The 20,470-nt window shown below is 45.7% G+C and overlaps 1 protein-coding gene across 8 annotated transcripts in view; it reads right to left on the minus strand.

Moving 5' to 3' along the window:
* Positions 1–11,584, minus strand: part of tle3b (TLE family member 3, transcriptional corepressor b) — a 31,952-nt gene extending 20,368 nt beyond the window's left edge. For 7 of the 8 annotated variants that reach the window (XM_072671786.1, XM_072671784.1, XM_072671785.1 and 4 more), the window contains exons 1-5: positions 11,131–11,584; positions 10,173–10,287; positions 7,673–7,773; positions 7,240–7,303; positions 4,957–5,001 (exon numbers count right to left, since the gene is read on the minus strand). In XM_072671786.1, coding sequence (XP_072527887.1) covers positions 4,957–5,001; positions 7,240–7,303; positions 7,673–7,773; positions 10,173–10,196 — 234 coding nt within the window. In that variant the 5' untranslated portion in view covers positions 10,197–10,287; positions 11,131–11,584. Of the gene's footprint in view, positions 1–4,956; positions 5,002–6,878; positions 6,967–7,239; positions 7,304–7,672; positions 7,774–10,172; positions 10,288–11,130 lie in introns of those variants that run through there. The other variant, XM_072671787.1, reaches the window with a different exon arrangement.
* Positions 11,585–20,470: the final 8,886 nt, after the last annotated feature.

Here is a 20,470-nt window from a genome sequence, read left to right on the forward strand (position 1 = left end):
TGCTCCGTCACGCGGCGCGATAAAAATAGGGCGCCATCACTTTAAGGCTGTGAAAACAGAGCCCTTGAGCGCTGAGGAGGCTTTTTGCTCGGCTTCACAATTCCAGGTGCTCAGAGCTGTCTAGCACCCCGTGAAGAGCACTCACTCTCTCTCTTCCCCCCTGTTCCACACACACACACACACACACACACACACACACACACACACACACACACACACACACACACACACACACACACACACACACACACACACACACACACACACACACGTCAGTGGAACACAGAGCCATTTGCCTGTTGCTACTGGCGTTAGCCAAGTGGAGGGAGACACTGATGAGGATTAAATATGGGCAAAACAACAAGGGACTGAAGCAGCCATTCACTAATGAACCTAAAGAAAGTTTTAGACAAAAAATTAGCATTTAAAGCTCACTGCTCAGATAAATGTTTTTTTTTTTATTATTACTTAGACTAGAACACAGAGAGCTCACAATAGGTAGTAACTGTGCACAAGCCATGGTTTAATCAATGTCAAACTTCTTTATAAGGACCCCCACTAGGTTCTGTTTTTGGGGCTGTAAAAAAAAAAAACCCTGTAATTGCAACAGTAATGTATTTATGAGCGAGTGTGGGCCAATATACAGGGCCTAAGGGGTTAAGGAAGTGTAGTATTTATAGTAGTCATCCAAGTTCAGCAAATCAACACTTCATTATGTTCAATCAAGTGCGCTGGTGATGGAATTTAACAAAATTCCCCCAAAATCAGTAGTATTTGTGATAATTGCATTTATGCTCATTATCTTAGTGATCTATGGCGTTTCCACATGCACAAAACAAACTTACTGCCAAGATTAAAGGTTTAAAAAGTGAAGTACTCTTTAACCAACACTGCATGTAGTACTGTAACCCCAATGACGCCAGACTTCAAATAAATCCATAAAAGAACCGGCCCAAAAGAGTGCATTCACCCGGAGTACACTGCAGTACTGCTGCCACATGCGCACGCATACACACACTTACTCACTCAGCCAGTTTCCAGCCCCACCCCCTCTACTAGTCTAATCCCCTCTGGCCTGAGGCAGAAAGGCTGTATTGAGCGGTGATGCTGTGCAAGTGGGGGAAGATGGCTGCTCTCCTTGGGCCATTGTTAACGTGCAGCAAATCCTGCTCTAACTGTTTATTGATGTCTGTGTTTCCCTGAGCACTGATCTCCTGGGAGCGGGGCCAAGGGCCATGGCCCCAACGGACCAGGTCAGGTAGCAGAACACTGGGCCAGATGCTGCTGAAACCTTAGACACACACACACACACACACACACACACACACACACACACACACACACACACACACACACACACACACCTCATCACTTTCTAATGAAATCCTTGTGCCTTCTCATCATCATTATTATCATTATTAGCATTATTATTATTATTATTATTATTATAAAGTAGTAGTAGTAGTAGTAGTAGTAGGATCTGTGCTTGAATTTAAATGAAAACTTCACGAATACTGGCTCAACAGAAACAATTGCTCAAACGCACCCCGTCGCTAATCCACGGTGGCCAAAAGTCACAAACCTGCATGCATTTTCAGGACATGCCATTCCAAAACCATGCACATCCATGTAACAACTTTCCACCCAATTCTGAAGCATGTATGGAGGAATTTGTGGCCAGGGACTGATGTTGGATGAGAAGGCCTGGCTCACATCCTCAATCAACGTTCCAATTCATCCCAAAAGATGTTCTGCGTGGGTTTGAGGTCAGGGCTCTGTGTGGCCGCTGGAGTTCTTCCACACCAGACTCGTCAAACCATGTATTTAAAGGACCCTGCTCTGTGCTCAGGGGCACAATCATGCTGGAACAGGAAAGGGCCTTCCCCAAACTTGCCACAAAGCTGGAAGCGTATAATTGTCTAAAACGTCTCTGTGTGCTGTATCATTACCTGCTAGATTTTGCATGAACTAGGTCGTCCACATGCAACATACGTATGATTGTGCATGACACTGTGAAATATATGGTCCCTGGTACCCTATAAGGAATGTCCAATTGTGTGTCTACACTTGCTGCAGATACAACAAACATCTATCTGACAAAGTTTAAACCCACATATTCTGGAACAGCCAATAAGGCAGACCAACAACCAAACCGCAAATACAAGGTCGAGAAGGAACAAGAAGGTCATCCTCCAGCATATACTGCAGAGATCCTTTAAGATCAGTTAAACACATTGTTTGGAAACAGCATTGACACACAGTAAGGAGCACTCGCAAGCACATTGCTTGGTCACGGTTACACCACCTCCTTGCAAGGATGTTACCACACGGTTTCAAAATTGCTCCTGCAAATTAGCAAGCTTTCAATTAGGTAACCTAAAGAGTGACTGCAGTCCCCTTGGCGCTGCAGAGCAGGGCTCTCTTTCCACCGACACAGCACTCCCCACACACACACACACACGGAACGACCAGCCGCTGCCCTCAGTCAGCAGGTCAACAGCCTGAGAAGTGTCTGCTTGAATTCTAGCAACAACTTACAGACCAACTATGAGCATGAGTGCATTCTGTAGCCGCGAGCGCACACACACACTTGAAGGAAGACTGCCACACTCTGAGTCAGTTTACTTTGGCTCATGGACAAGTCGACCATCATCACCTTGGCAAACAATTCCTGGAATCCTGAATAAATTATTCATCTGAACAAGCTCTCTCGGCCCTCTCTCTTTCTGAACACGCCCTCTCCTTCTCTCCATCTCTCTGGCAAAGAGAGATTCCCCTAACGAAGCAGAGTTTCTGTGCGATCTCGTCACTGATCATCGACAAGCTGGAGAAGGCTCTGAACAAACCAGAAAACACAAACACCCACATACACACACCTAACCTTCTAAGCATAGCTAGAGAGAAAAAAAATGGAGAAAATAGGAGAGAAACCGGGAGCGTTCTCTGCTTTAGACCAGCAGGGTGCCGCCGTCGCAGGGCAGCCTAATGAGGCACGATAATTAAAGTCCCGTACTGACACTCGCCCCACTGCCCTCCTCCTTAACGACCGTCTGCTCCCTCCCTAATGACGCCCTGCTACTCGCCCGGCCATCCTAACTTGCCTCAGGCTCTAACGGACAACTGGACCAGGCCGGAGTCTCAAAGTCGGAAATGTTGGTCACTTTGCTACCAGGTGATTTCTTTCTTCAAATGCAGTGCAGTTGCAGAGGAGGTTGCAGCACTACTGCAGGAACATCAACTGGTTCTTCTACACAAATATAGTCAGTAATATCAACCAAGATATTGCCGTCTCAACTATTTTTATTCCAAGTCATTTTGGAGCATTCCTATTTGTCCATCATCATGACATTCTTACAACATAAAGAACTACCAGATTCAGACTACACCAAAAAGTGAAAAATGGAGACATGGGACCACGACAATATGTTGAGTAAAAGGCTTGTTTTTTCAGGTTTGCAGTAGAGCTACAAGGCTGCCAAGTAATGAAAGCTTATACCTCACCAATTAACAATGTGTAAACGGCATGCTCAAAACCACACGCTGCCTCAAAGTCTAGTTATTAAGTAATCTCAAACAGAACAGCTAACGTGATTTGACAAAGTACGACAAACTGCAATCAACGCAACGCTGCAAAAATACAGACGCCACCTCAAACCCTTGTTCGAATATTTGCCCAGAAACAAAGCAAAGACGTGAAGACACTCAGACACTAAATGCACGGGCTTATGGGCTTTGTGTTGGTGGGTAGGTGGAGAAGCACATTTCTACACAGACTTCAGTCTCAGTCCTTAAGCTTCAAACTTATATTAGATTTTTCTCCAAAATAATCCTTTCATGAACCACCAGCAACCCGGAACCCTGAAAACGCAGCAGGTTTGCATGGGCGGATTATGACTGGGGCAGCAAGGCCACTCTCGGATGAATAATGGATGTGCTCGAGTCCACTCACTCAGGGCTTTATTGATAAACAAAACAGGAGTCCAGAAGCAGGCCAGTCGATTAACCTGTTTACTCACTGCCACCGCCAATGGAGAGGAGATAGACAGAACCTTTTTGGACATTAGCAACCAGAAGGGGTGCTTGCTCACATGCAGCGTGACTGAGGCTCCAAATCGCGGCCGTTTTGCTAATAAATTACACTTGTAAAGCCTTACAAGGGGTGATTGGTGATTGGAGGGGTGAGTGATAAAGCCTCTACAAAAAAAAGAAATGGGCCTCATTAACCACCATTGTGAATAAGAATGAAAGGACAACGGATCAACTATCTGGACACTGAATCCAGGTTCAAGTGCTGGATTTTGTTCACACAGGAAGTTAAGGGGACAGTTAACGTAACTGATTGGCCACGTAGTGTCACACCTATCAAAGATTATGAAGTCCAGGACTGGAAACATGACTCGAGGTCCAGATTTCCAGACGTCAGTCCTAGAGGATTATACTAAAGGATCTCCACATGAAATACAATTGGTAATCTGAAATGTACTGTACTCTTATTAAACACCTCGCATCATTAGCAAAGCAATTCCAATATCAGCAAGCTCCATCTTTTCCGAGCCTGCATCCCACTCAAAGCTGCTGATGTTCTATGATTTAACTGGTACGGCTGCTCTTCTCCTCTCAGCAGCTCTTTCTCTTGTTTATGCAGTGCTGTCACAGTGCCAGAACCCTGCATGTTAGTCAGATCATATTCAGGCCCAACACAACGAATGCACAATACGCGTTAGCTTGTCAGCTTGCCAGGCTGCCTCCCTGTGTGCAGGGGTGCTCTGTCCATACTGATAGGTTATAAAACAAATAAAGGGATGCCTGTGCTATATGGAGTGCATTCAGGTTGCTTGCTAATTGCATTCTTAATGATCGTTTGCACTTAAAATAACAGATAAGAAGGAAATATTGAGAAGTGTAACCATTAACACATGGATAAGTCAAGGAATATTGCATGAAAGGGTCACATACCTGTTTGTGCATTTCAATATTGAGCCCATAGGACATCTCGTAGTACTGCAAGAGAAGAAATGGAGAAGAAATGAATAAGCAAGCAAGTAAAGCAACTCACAGCAAAAATAGCCAACAATTTCATATGCTCCGCATCTGAACATTTGTGCTGTACGCAGACACATGCACTACATGGACAAAAATATTGGGACACCTGCTCATTCATAACTTCTACTGAAATAAAGGCTCTCTCACACACAAAAAATAACCCTGTTTCTGTTGGAGTAACTGTCTACACTGTCCCAGGAAGGCTTTCCACAAAACTTTGGAGCATTGTTGTGACAATTTGATTGCATTTAGCAACAAAAGGCTGTTAATGATCACCACCCCAGCTCATCTCAAAAGTACTGGACGGAGCACCATCCTTCCAAAACTCACTATTGACTGGGGGCTTTATACTCCTCTACCCTACGCCTGGTAATAGTCATGTTTCCAGGAGATTCAGGGCGTAACTGCTCCAGAGGGTCTTATTCTAACTCAGGACTTCATCTGTCCATCAAGACCTTGAAAGTTCTTAGCGAACACCACTTCTAAGCAACCAGCCAACTCAAAGTGGCGAACAAAGACTAATCACTGCCTAAAACACACAGGAGACTACAGCAGACATCCCAGTTGCTGTCAGTCACCATCAGAGGATGCGACGCACACCTGCTGTCGTTCTCGGTTTGAATCACAGTCTACACGAAAACAAAAGTTGTTGGTTTAGTTACTGAGTCACACGCAGTCCCATAAGGTGACCGCACTGAAACCTAATCTTGCCTCACCTGATACACCTCTGATCTCATCAAAGTCCTCAGGCAAAAAGCAAGTGCTTTTATCGCACGTTCTCATGGTATTTCAAACCAGACGAGAACATAGATAAGCCCAGGCTTAGACATTCGACTGTACAGCTAATGCAATATCCGCAAAATACACAAGCCACATTATACGGTTCCACTCCCACATGCATGTGTGCAAAAAGAAACTGTCACATGCACAAAAGGCAGCTTTGTGAGCTGGAGTTTGGATTCACTGCAGCACTGATTAGCACAGGAGCATATCCGCTCAGTCTGGACACTTGCTCAGCAGCCTTAACGCTGAACAGCCTTAAAAACTGATCCAATCTCACAGGTTTATGACTAGCTTCCATCTCAGACACAGCATGCTTTCTCCTTTGCTCCTTTTCCATCTCCCTTTCCCCTGCCATCTCTCACTTTCCAGCCCATTTCTATATAAAGAGAACCGTTACAGCTACTGCAGTGACGTTGAACAAGGCTCCATATCAGAGTTGGCTGCGCCTAATCTGTAATGGAGTGGAATGACCGTCGGCCACAGCCACTAACATCAGCTGATTTTCCCAACGTCAGGATGAACTCCCCACCTCAACCCCGTGTGATTCGCTCTGATTATCTAGCACTGCCCTCTATCTCGTTGACCCGCCTTACTATGAAAAACTAATATTTAACAAAAGTACCGGAATGTCAAGTCAATCCCAGCATGTCCAAATAAGATAAGGGAGGCTGGTTAACACAGTTCCTCCTCTTACATCACAGCCTGCAGGAACTGCCTTTCCTTTCGCCAGCTTTCGCGTTACACTCACATGCTCTGGTTCAGAGTTTCCAGAAACCAAGCACCCAAACAAAGGTGAATGGTGACCTATTACTGAATCGATCTGGATGAAAACAGCAGGGCAGGAGGGCAGCTTACTTCACATTTCGGCATTTGTTTGTGTGTGCATGCATTTATCTAGAACTTTGAGCAATGTAATCCCAAAACGCCACTGTTTTCCCCCTTTTATACTGGTTAAATAACTCATTCAGATCATTGTGTAACAAACAGTGAGACAGATTAACCCACACAAGTTCTACCCACAGCCACGTCATGTCACGTCCACATAAACTTACTTTCAGTTTTACTGTAAACTACTGTAGACTGAAGAAGAAACTGCCAGACAGCACACAAGCCTGCATGGCATTCTGTATAGGAGGAATAACACACAGCAGACAAGTGGCCCAGAAAAACGTCCAACACCCTGCCCCAAACACTGGACATCTGAACCTGCTGCCATTTCACAATACACAAACACCTCTAATCACGATGGTGATACTCTACAGCTATCAGTGCAAACACTATCAGTGTGATAAACAGGGATAGTAAACACTAAACATTAGCCTGCGTATCTGGCTGACGGCTCTGATGTTTCGAGGGACGCGGTGCAGATAGGAGCTCACTGATAGGAAAACAAACAGCACATCCGGCCCTCACCATGACATAGTGACGCTGCATCTCGGTCTTCTCGTTGGCCAGTTTGTCGTATTCCACTTTAAGACTGGAAGAAATGAGAGAACACAAGTTAGGGTATAGCATAAGCCTGTGTTACGCCTTCAAAATGTACAGAACACAGCCTCACATTATTTTTGTACCCTGGCTGTACCAACGCTGGCATGCATTTTAATGCAATTCATAGTGATTCATTATAAATACACCAGAAAGTGAGAGAGAGCTAAACCACCGCCACAAGAAGCAGTTCAAATAACACTCGGAGCTGGTTTCTTGGACAGGGCATTGGACTAAATGGTGTTTCACTCTTTAAAAACGCTATTTACTCTAGGCTTGGGCTCAATTGGCGTCTGGGAAACCAGCCACTAATGTGCAATCATTAAAACCATGCAGTGCAGAAGGGGTCAGCACTGTTTACCTGTGATACTGAGCTTGCAGGAACTGAAATTCGTCTTTGATCCTGTCACAGGACTCCGCTACTGTGAATTTGAACCCGGGCTGACCAGGCTGATGAGGTGCCTGCAGAAGATACATTCAGAACATTGTCTATCATTTACAGCACATCTTATTACAAAGTCATCCAACTGTATTTGGAGTTACACTGATTAAGGCCACACTGTATGCCCAAACGGATCCAGACCCCCCCCCCCCGGATTGCTGAGTTTAGCTACTTTAAAAGGAATCAGAATGGGCGCTCTGGAGCAGTCTCACGAGACAAGGTTGCTGAAACTTTGTTCCAAAAGTATAAAAGCACCCCCAGAGTGGAAGTACCTTCTCTGTAGTGATGGAGCTTCATCAGATACCTTTGGGATGAACTGAAAAGGAGTTCGCTTAAACTAATAATCCACCACAATAATCTTAAACTAATAATCCACCACAATAATCTTAAACTAATAATCCACTACAAGTAAACGCACTAATGCTCTCGCAGTCAAATCACACTGCAAATATTTTGACGTCTAGTCCAAAGCCTATATAGACAGCCCATGTCTAGTCCAAAGTCTCTTAAGGATATATTCCCTATATACGGTCCAAAGCCTATACAGACGGTCCCATGTCTAGTCCAATGGACGTGTTCTCACATAGTCCAAAGCCTCTAGACAGTCCCACGTCTAGTCCAAAGCCTATACAGGCAGTCCCACGTCCAGTTCAAAGTCTCTTAAGGATATATTCCCTATATACGGTCCAAAGCCTATACAGACCGTCCCATGTCCAGTTCAAAGCCTATACAGACCATCCCATGTCCAGTTCAAAGTCTATATATACACACACAGTCTCATGTCCAGTTTAAAGTCTCTTAAGGATATGTTCCCTATATATAGTCCAAAGCCTATACAGACCGTCCCATGTCCGGTCCAGAGCCTATACAGACCGTCCCATGTCCGGTCCAGAGCCTATACAGACCGTCCCATGTCCGGTCCAGAGCCTATATATACAGTCTCATGTCCGGTCCAAAGTCTCTTAAGGATATGTTCCCTATATACAGTCCAAAGCCTATATATATATATATATATATATATATATATATATATATATATATATATATATATATATATATATATATACACACATACACACAGTCCCATGTCTAGTCCAAAGCCTATACATACACACAGTCCCATGTCTAGTCCAAAGCCTATACATACACACAGTCCCATGTCTAGTCCAAAGCCTATACATACACACAGTCCCATGTCTAGTCCAAAACCTATACAGACAGTCCCATGTCTAGTCCAAAGCCTATACAGACACAGTCCCATGTCTAGTCCAAAGCCTATACATACAGTCCCTAACAGTCAAAATCTTGCAGTGACATTTCCAAACCTAGTTTAAATCTTATACAGAAACTCCTTCATCTAGTCAAAAGTCTAAACGGACACACTTACATCTCTACAGTCTACACAGACATCCCCACTTCTAGTCTAAAGCAATCCCAGAGCAGTAGAGACTGCCACTGCAGAAAAAGAGCGACAGATTAACTATTCATGTCACTCATTCCAGAGCAGGTGTCTACAAACTTTTGGACATCCAGGGTAGCGTTCCACTCTAACCAAAACAATAACACTTGGCCTTTTCTATTAGGCTACCGCGGGCGGCATTAGGGGAGACGGCGAGAGGAATATGACTCATGGTAATAACCGCTGCTGGTGTCAATAACACATTTCATGCTCCCTGATTCTCGGGGAAATTGTGTTTCATCGGCCGCCTGAGCTGCCCGTGCCTTTCCCTGGAGCTCGTTTTTAACACGGGTGGGGAATAGCCGCCATCACTCAGCAGCCTCCTTCTCCGAGACGTGGACGGGTCATTGCGTCTGAACGGCCTCGGAGAAAAAACTGTAACCTGATTTCTCCCCCCACCCCCCCCCTCTCTTCCTCCCCCCCTCCTCCTCCTCCTCCTCCTCCTCCCTGTTCGCTCCCTCTCTACCTTATTACCACAGACCCCGACTAGCCCGCATTCACGCGCATACCCTCCTTTGTGTGGTTGGAGGTGGTTTAAACGGTTTATTCGGGGATATTTAGTCACTTTATCGCGGAATTTCGCTGTCGACGTCCTCCCAGTCTCCATAACGCCGAACTCCCGTGGAAGTGAAGCGAGCTCGCCCGCTGTTCAGTTCATTGTTGATCGGGACCGTCAGCAAAACAGAGCTCTTGTCTCGTCGTAGGCTATCACGCGCTCTAATGGTCGACGGGGTAATTAAGCGAGTGCGCGAGGAGGAGGAAGAGGAGGAAAGGAGGGGGGGGATAAATGAACAGAGGCAATTAGCACTATCCTGAATGTAGTTTTAGCTGCGTGCAGAGCACCAGAACACATTATTGTAGATGCATCATTATAACTAACTGTAATATGACCAATGCACACATAATTCAGCATGCATTTTTATTTAATTTAATTTTTTTTTTAAAGCTGGATGTACTCACCGGATGCCGGCCCTGTGGATACATCCTGCCCGCACGGATCCACGCAGATGTGGCGTCTTGCAGCAGGATAAATCCGAGCAGGTGAAGCAGTAATGTCCCGCCACCCCTCCCTGCCCTGCACTCCGCGAGGGGAACAAAAAAAATAACATCATAATTTTAAAAGATGAAGAAAATCAAAACAAGGAGCACTTCGACATCACACACACACACACACACACTCCCCCCCTCCCCCTTTCAGTCCTTTCTCCTCAATTTCAGGATCCTTGTCCTTTACGAGCGAGTGTAATCAGGGGAACAACACGCACGCACGCGCACACACACACACACACACACACACACACACACACACACACACACTAAGAAAGAGTGCTGCTTTAGTTCAGAATAACACAATTAAGCCAGAAAAACGTAAAGAAAAGGCGAGGAGGGACAAAACGACGACAACCAGAACAGCAGAAGCTGCAGCAGGAGCAGCGCGAGCGGGCGGGCGAGCGGGCGGGCGATCCCCGGGCGGCTCGAGCTCCGCTCAGGCACGCGCTGCTCGCCTGGGTTTCCCTTCGCCTTCTCACAATAACACGATTTCCTGCTCAGGACGACTCGTGTTGACACAAATCCCGAAAAGGGGGGCATCTCTGGGTGCACTTACTTACACTCGTCCCCGGATTGTAACCAGCGTTTAAAAATATATCCAAACAATTAAAACTGAATATCTTGATTAAATCAATCGATCACCATCATCATCATCATCATATTAGGTCATACTACTGAACTGTGGTGCACCCCAACAGCAAAGGCAATACCGAATACCTCGACTGCTGTAACAGCAGGGCAGTAGGTGAACAACAGAGGACAGGAGAGAGGGGCAGCTTATGAGCCTATGAGGACGCTGTAGATAAGTGCTCGATAGCTAAACCAGCAGCCCGGTCGTGGATAACCAACAGATCGGGCTAATCAATACCTTTTGTCTTTTCTCCACAGTAAAAATCCCCTTTGAAGGCAGGAGAGTTCCCGAAGAATTCCCAGATATTTCCCAGAGAGGAATCGTCAAAGTCCTCCACTCGTGTGACCTTACGATGAGTGGTCTGGTCTGGTGTGATCTGATCTGATCTGGCCAGAAACACACAAACAGTCTCCCTCGACCTCTCGCTCCTCTTTTATCGTATTTCTCGAAGTCCACCAGCACGAGAACAGTGGGAAGCCTCGCCTTCCCAACTTAAAAGGTGGGTTTTTGCGCTTGTATAAATCGCAATTCACGTCCAGGCCACTCCAGTCGCCGCGTGAGAGCAATATGCGATCCTCGAAATCCAAAAATGTGATGTTTTCAATGGTTACAAAACGAAAACAACGCTGAAAAAGTGCCAATCTCCTGCAACAGCGTTCGCCCAGTTACTCCACCGCTCGCCGTACCACACACAGACTGCCCACTGACACGAGGATTCAACTGCCGCGAGAGAGCGACCCGAGACGGCCAATCAGATCTCCAGAAGGAGTTTATCTAGATCAACCAATCACGAGCGGGCGCTCCCACGTGGGGCGCGCCGCTGCCTCGCCCGCTGATTGGGCCGGGGAGATCTGACCTCATGCTCGCCATTTTGGATCTAAGCATGTTTTTCTTTCTGCCAGACAAACAGCTTTACATGAGCGACGATTGTTCGAAGTCTAACCACCAAGTCTGAAAGCTCGGGAACGTGTTTGGTGTCTGAAGGCATTAATTCAGATCGCGAAATTCACATTGTGTCCGGGTAGCGCTTAAAAAGCGCGGGGCGTCGGTGTGAGGACGCGTTAGCCAGCTAGCACTCGCTTTACCTCGGGATAGGTTCGTTTAACACGATTCGTGCTGCTAATCGAGCACTAAATGGATTAGATGGATCAGGTGGAGTGGATTTACTAGGGTTGGGAACTTTGCGAATTTTCCGTTCCACCTTAAAAAGGGCAAAAAGGCGCCTAGGGTTGCAACTGCTGCCCAAATGTAAGGTGGAACGGTGTGAAAGAGCACGAGCAGCCCGGATAGAAACGATATGCGCACACAGCAGAACTGTGGCTGGATCAAATAAAGCCTGGCTTTATAATACAGACAATAATAAAATGACATAATAATAATAATAATAAAAAATATATACAACTAGTGCAACGTTAGTTTATTTTGACATATAAAGCAGGGTAAACATATCACATATATATATCCATATACTAAAAAGCTCTCCGCCTGTTCACGCCGTACAGCCTAAATGAACAGGAAAGGGGGGAAAATCTGTGAAATCAGCCCCCATTACTTGATTCATGCTGTCAGCTCAACGACAACCGAAGCCCAACATGATGTCTGCGCCCGAGAAAAAACGAAAACAGCCGACCAATCACGAGGCGCCGTTGAGCTTCGCCCCCACGTGGGGCTCGAACGCGTCGTCATCTCGCCTCAGCCGATCGCGGCGCCTCTCATTTCCATGCACGCGCCTGATTGGCCGAGCCCGGCAGAGCCTGTCAGGCAGGGAGCCGCGTTGTCAATCAAGCCCACGAGGGGCAGAGCGCTGACAAATGCCTGCGCCTCTCAGCCTCCTGCCCGCGAATAGTGCTTGGAATGGCTGCTTAATTAGCTTCGAATGGCTTTTCCTTCCAGCTCAAACAATCTGTCACTACCATGTGGTAAAAAGAGCCTTGCGTAAAACAAAAGAGGGAAAAGCTAGTAGGGGCTAAATATCAGTTTGATTTCTCTCTCTCTCTCTCTCTGTGTCTCTACGTCTGCATTTGTATTACCGCTAAACAAAGCATTTATTCCGCTCAAACATCGCCTCGTTGCAGCCAACTGTCTTTATTTGTTTTAACTTATCTGAGCAAAATGTCTCAGAAAGCCAGCTTCATTTGATAGGCTTAATAATTCACAACTATTTTTTTGTTGTTGTTGTTTTTACTGCCTATTAAATCACGTTGTTATTGCCCCTGCCCCCCCCCCCCCCCCAAACTACCTCCATCCACCATCATTTAGGCTGCTAATTTCTGAATTGCAACCTAGGTCAAATCTGGCCAACTTAAAGGTGAAGTTCACCCACAAATTTAATTCATTCAAATTTCCCTCTTCTCCTCATATGTATTGATGGGCAAAACGTGCTTAGGGTCTGAAGTCTGATTTCTTAGTTTTGGGGCAAAACTATAAAACTAGCGTAATAGAAGTCTATGTCACCGAAATCAAAATACATGCAAGGCACTGTATATATAGAGGTATTTCTATCCCCGAGGTGCAGCCAGTTGTACATTTTTAAAATGCAAAAATGCTAAAGTTTGGGCACCCATGGATTTTGAGGTCAATACCCTGCTGTTGTAGGGAGGGCGCAGGAAGGGATCTCAACTTGACCTCCAGCGTAACGTCCTGTAACGTGCCATATCTTAATTACGTTACGAGGAAACGGCTGCCTGAAACATATACTTTACTTTTCACAGAAGTGACCCTAAGAGGTACCGTTTGATACCTTTTTTTTTTTTTAAAGAGTATACTTATGTCACATGATGATCACATGTCCAAATATTTGTGGACACCCTTTCTGCTGAATGAATTCTACTTTCAGTCTAGTCCCTGTTGGGAAGTACTGCCAATAGAATAGGACTCTCTGGAGCAGATAAACATAAACCGGTTGGCACTGTGCTCAATGCCAGGTGTGGGATAGAGAGGTATAAAGCCCCCCAGCATTGAGATTGAGCTGTGTGATGGTTGGTGCGACATCTAATACTTTTAGGATGGGGTGCCTGAATGCATTTAAACCCTCACAGCAATGCTCCAAAATCTAGTAGAAAGGCAAGTGTCCCAATACTTTTGTCAATATATATATATATTGTAGCTTTAATGCAAAAGAAGAACACTTCAGAAACCAAATATGTCTTGGCTGGTCAGTCACATTTGGGTTAAGAGGAAAATTGTGTGTATCTTTCCTTTAAACACCCTAATCTACTAATCAGCTTACCTAAGAAAAGGCTGTACTGCTATGGTATGATACCCGTGATGTGTGTAAAGAGATGATGACATCTGGTGGAAATGAAGAATAGACCTGCACTGGAAAGATTTACACACACAAAACAAGTCCGGGCAGGCCTAGTTCAGCCAGGCTGCCGTGCTTAGCTGCTAGCTTCTCTGCTAGCTTGCAAACTGCTCATCACAGCTAGCTGTAAATGTGTAGTCCTAAATATAGCTAGCTAGCGTTAGAGGAAATCATCGCTGTTGGATGTGATGTTCTAAGTAGCTATTTATGGTGAAGTAATGAGTGGGAAAACAGTGGCCTTTCTTCATAGCAGCAACTTGTTTATTGCAGCGTTCATTGTCGAAACATTAATATTAGCCCACTTTGCCCCTTGTGGTTGCTACGGCAACAAACAAACAACGCTGTTGATTTTCTGCCTACTCTACGTGGAGACCCTTGAGTTTCAGAAATTGACTACTCATGGCTGGTCCCATGTGAGTGGTCCAGCTTGAAAAAAACAGTGGTCTTAAGTTTTGTGTAATCTTGGCATGCTTGCAGTCGGCGTTGTTTAATCAGATACCTTTTAAATGTTTATGCACCCAGAGACTGCGGGGTCACTTGTCTAAGCAAGCGGGGGGAAAGGTGAGCTTACTGCTGATTAATCGTAAACGCTGGACTGGCCGGAGAGAGATAGAGGTAAGAGGACGAGTTAAGACCCAGGAAGGAAGGGGATGGTGGTGCAAATCCACTCCAGTGTGACTTACTGAGCACTGGGTGTACACATTTCATGATGAATGGGCCAATAGTGCTCTATAATGCTCTATAATAATGCTCTAAAATGACTTGGAATAAAAGCTGCACTTCGTGTCCAAATGTTTGTGGACGCCCCTTTTAATGAATGCATTTTGCTACTTTAAGCAAAAGCGCACACATACAAAAAACACACAGCTTGTCTAGTCCCTGTAGACTAGTATTGCCAATAGAATGGAGCTCTCTGGAGCAGATAAACGTATTGATAAGCCTGTTGGCACCATGCCAAATAGCAGGTGCAGGCTAGAGGGGTATAAAGATCCCTCTGCACTGAGCTGTGGAGCAGTGAAACTGTGTTCTCTGGAAGGACGAGGTGGGGTGGTGATCATCCAACATCCTGACATCACTGATGCTCTTGCTGCTGGATGCAATCAAATCCTCACAGTTTCAAAATCTATTAGTAAGCCTTTGGTCCTTGGACAGCAGAGACAGTTACTCCAACAAAAGCAGGATTAACTCTTTTTAATGCCCTTGATTTCAGAAGACAATGAATAATTGGGTGTCCCAAAACTTTTGCCCATATAGTGTAGAAAGAGAGGTTGCGGAGAACCCATCATTCCCCTCAGTAGAAAGAGTGCTATTAGAGAAAACAAAAGGAAACCAGGACACTCCTCTGTGTGTGTGTGTGTGTGTGTGTGTGTGTGTGTGTGTGTGTGCACATGTAATAGAGACCCCTGCACTGTTTATTTACGCAGTAACCCCAGATGCTGTGAAACTTCCACCATGTGGCCTTAAGCACACACACACACACACAGGCCCCTGTTTGGAGAAGTGGTTTTAATTCTTCAGTGAAAAATGATGGGACAGCTCCCCTGTCTTTTCTTTGCCTTTTTCAGACCCTCGCACTGCCCCCTTCCACAGCAACGTGCAGGTCAGTGTTAAAACAACCATAGCTCTCATTCCCTCTGACTGCCACAGCAGCAGCTGAACGCACGGCTGCCATTTGGCCTGACTGCTTTTCTAATTGACCTATCAAGGCTCCGCCCACGGACGTTCTCGCACAGCAACTGCTGCAAAGTTTGAGCCACTTTACAGAATGCTGGCTAAATCCCATTTAACATAATGCACATTTCAAATGTGGCCATGTGTAAATAAACCATCGATTATTCACATGACACTTTTCAGTGTCAAATGCTTTGCCAATAAGTCAGACAATGGTGCTGTAGCTGAAGGAAACTAGGAAAATACATGTACCACCATGTTAACGTTAGCTCCATTAGCATTTCATGACCTAACAGTGTGACCTGCTTCACACATACAAAATAAGTATGGTTTACATTCAGCTGTTGACTTATATTACCACTTAAATAAAATAAAAAGCTAAGCTAAAAAGGTTAAGGGTCTTGCTTAAGGGCCCAAGAGGGGCAGCTCAGCAATCATGGGTATCGAACCCACAACCTTGTGATCAATAACCCTGCACTACAATAACTCCCCAACTCATCTCAAAAGTACTGGATGGAGCACCAGCCATCATTCCAGTGAACACTGTTCCACTAATCCACATCTCAATGCTGGGGGGGGGGGTTATACCCCTCTAGCCCATACCTGGCATTAGGCATAGTACCAGTAGGTTTATGGTTATCTGCTCCAGAGATTCCTAGTCTTTACAGTACATGTAGTGTAGATTGGTTATCCACAACTTCAAGGAGTGATGCCATAGAAGATGCATATTTGGTTCCCTGAGTGCCATGTTAGAGCTTCATAAGGTTCTTCACACTCACACACCTCCATTACCAACATGCTTCCTTATGGAACCTAAAGTGGTACTTCTATGGCAGGGGTGGGCAGTTCCGGTCCACAGTTTTGTGCCTTTCCTGCTCAAGCCCACCTGATTGAACTCCCAGGTCAATCGCCAGGTATAGAAAGTCTGTTAGAAAAGGAAATCAGCAAACTGGGCTGGACTCCGGCCCCCACTGCCCTTCCCTTTTTTGTGGCATCAAAGAACCATTAAGCCACAGACGCACATAGGATTCAACCACAACCGGCATGTCAGCACCTGATTACTGCGTATAGAACTATTGGCCTTTCTCAGAGGATCTCAGTGATTTGACACCTAAGTGCTAACTGGTGTGTGCAGGAAAGCGAGGATGCACGCTGTGAGTGCCTATCCCACCACCAATTTGTGAGAATCTTCTGCAAATCTGTGTGGCTTATTCGCACACAGCCGTCCCCTGGCCTAACAAACAGCTCTCAGTACGTTTGCATGTTAATGCGTCTCTAAATGATAGCTGGTAGGATTATCCTCAGCATGGGAGAAATACTCTCTCCCTCGCTTTCTCACTCTCTCTCTAGGCCTCTCTCTCTCTCTCTCTGCCTGATTTGCCCGGTAGTGGAGCAGAAAAAGCCGGCCTGACTCTGCGTGGCATGCCTGCATTGTGCAGCGCCAGTGTCTCAGGATTATTGACATGCTTTCATTCGTGGGCTCCGGCTTCTGAAAAGAGACACATTCCTGTCCACAATAGCTCCAGTGTGTGCCGCCCGGGGGCCCTGTGAATGGGCCGCTGCGTATCAGGGGCGACTCGTCAAGCAGCAATCAATGCAAACAGGATGAAAGGCCTTATCAAAAGGGACAAATGCAGACATGAGCACTGTCGCCAAAATGCAAAGAGGAGGAGAAAAGGGAGGGGGCAAAAAAAAACAACAACAAAAAAAACCCTGAAAAACAAGGGCCGGCGAGAAAGATGGAGGCTTTGGCTGTAGGCCCTGTTGTTTTCCGAATGTAGAGAAAGTGAGAGAGAAGCAAGTAAGCTAGAGAGAGAAAGTGAGAGAGAGAGAGATAGATGGGGAACAAGAGCCAATGAGCACTCTGAAATTCTAATTCTCTGTCAACAGCCACGTAGCTCTATCTCGAGAACAGAAGCGGTGACATTGTCAGCACTAGCTCGCTAGCTCACGCACCGCCAACAGATTTAGCATACATCAGAAGCGGCTGTACACTTGGATGATATATCCATATAAAAGGGACTCCGTACTGGTGGATCTGTGTCTGTTAATCCGACGCTGCGATTGGGGAGCTGCCAGCGATGATGGGGAAAGAAAGGCCCGACTCTTCAGGGATTCCCCTCCCAATCCTATCGGCTCTGATGGATTTGCTCTAATCCCACAATAAAGGCACACAAAACTCCTCGCAGGAACCTGTGGAGCATAAGCCTGTTGAGAACAGCATTGCCTATCACAGCCATACGTTCTTGGCTGCTGTGTTCGGGCGTCCGTAGAGTGTGGGTGTAATTCTGGTTTAAAAACACAGCTGTCTATCTCAGTCCATCTCCGCAAGTGAGCGGCGGGGAGAGGAGAAGACTAGACGTCCCGGGAAAAGAAACAACTTGGCAACAACGCCTAACTAAGCTCTTTCCCATGTTGACCGAGGGAATCAATAGTTGCGTCCACTGCGAGGTTCAGAGACAGGTCAAATACACATTTACCAAGACCCAATCATTTGTCAAAGACTAATTCACTTAAGTAGCTTCCATGTGGGTTGTTTTTTTTTCGGTACTAAGGAGAGTGCTTTAGAAGTCTGTGTGTGTGTGTGTGTGTGTGCTGGGGTAGCAGAGCTAAAGTAGAGGGAACGTCCATAGCACTTCTACAGATCCGTACAAAGTTTGTCTGTCTTAAAACTTCCTAAATGGTTCTTTAAGATTCTAAGAAAGTTCTCTGAACCTTTTAGGACCTGTGGATGTGGAAGTTCCTCACACTTGCATATGTCATGGAGCAAAATAAGTTATATAAATTTGGCCTAAAACAACAAAAACAAAGTGTCACTTGTAGAGGTCATAACATAGGTCTGAAAAGGTGGACAATGAAGAAGCAGTAAAGGATATATTTCAGTATTGTAATGTAACAATACTTAGAAAGCTGGGGTCAGAGCGCAGGGTCAGCCATGCTATGGATTTCCTGGAGCAGGGAGGGTTAAAGGCCTTGCTCAAGAGCTCAAGAGCTCGGTGGACATGAGTATTGAACCCATGATCTTGTGAAAACTGATTGTGTTTTGTTTTGCAGAACACAGAAACAAATGTACTGTGAATGAAATTCTTTATGTAACACATTACATTATATGGACAAAAATATTTGGACACCTGCTTATTCATTGTTTTTTTGTTTTGTTTTAGAAAGTAAAAAGAGTTTATCCTGCTTTTGTTGGAGTAACAATCTTTTCTGTCCAGTAAAGAACTTTCTATTAGATTCTGAACCATTGCTATGATGATTCGATTGCATCCAGCAACTAGAAGCATCAGTGAGGTCAGGATGATGGATGATCCCCACCTCACCTCATCCCCAACTCCCCATCCATCCATCCATCATTCCAGAGAACACAGTTCCACTGCTCCACAGCTCAATGCCGGGGGGCTTTATACCCCTCTAGCCCACACCTGGCATTAGGTATGGTGCCAATAGGTCATGTTGTTTATCTGCTCCAGAGAGTCCTAATACCTCTCGAAAGGGGCTAGACAAGCATACTTTTGGACATATCTGAGCCTCCCTGATTTGCCTCAGTGTGGCAAAATGAAAGTAATGAGGCTCAACATCTAAGGGTTTTCGTACATATGGTGTGTGGAGAGTGCAATTTGGTCAGAGAGCGAGAGAGAGGGAGGGAGAGGGAGAGGGAGAGTGTCCGGAGCTCTTTAGAAAGGTAGTGTTATTTTTGGTGATTGAGACACAAGTGGTAGGGCTTTAAAAGCGGGTCAACAAAGTGGCCTGGTGCTCCATGCTGAGTGTGAAAGCATGGGGCCGGGAGAGTGGAGCACCTCTTCAGCACTCACAATGCCAAGCGCTACTATCACCTGGCAGACTGGGGGATGGGGGGATATGATGGTGCCATGGAGCTGACGCACTCTCAGTCCACACCTACACACAGACACTCATGCATACTTACACTCTCCAACGTCTGTATACTTTACTGCGTCGCTCACAATAGCACTCATCTCCACCCATACAATAGGTCTTTAAAAAGCTTTTCACAACTCCTTTCTCGACGAGTGGCTTTCCGCCATTGAAACTCGGAGTGTAAGCATGCGCTTCTGTGGTGCTAATTCTTTCCCACCACCTCTCTTTTGTCTTTTTCTTCCCTTCGCTTTTGATTGGTCGCATTCTTCCTTTGTCTTCTCGCCTCACCTGAAATCACCCTGCCTGCAGTAAACACTTCAAAGTAGCCCTGCTGGCCAAATTGTCCCCTGGGGACAATTCCGAAGTGTCAGGGCAACACAAAAAAAGGGTGTGATGGCTAATGTGTGACTGCTGGCCTTTAGCTGAAGAGACATACACTCACACCTGCCTAACCGATGCTATTGTGAACACCTTAGTCTCACTGTTATGTGCGAATGACATACGAAGCTGTCATTCTGCCCCTCCCCAGGTTGTCACGGCAACAGCTCATAACAGCTCGTCCAATAGGAATCCCCCGGGTGAGGGTAAGGTATTACTTCCCATGTCAGTGGAGTCACGCAACAAACAGAAGTAGCTCCGGTTTGATCCTAAGAGGCTCATTAACACACACACACACAGTGGAGCTGGATGGTTAGTGATCTCACACCCTTCAGAGTGTCATGG

Source organism: Salminus brasiliensis, chromosome 25 (assembly GCF_030463535.1).
Source record: "Salminus brasiliensis chromosome 25, fSalBra1.hap2, whole genome shotgun sequence".
NCBI classification, from domain to species: Eukaryota; Metazoa; Chordata; class Actinopteri; order Characiformes; family Bryconidae; genus Salminus; species Salminus brasiliensis.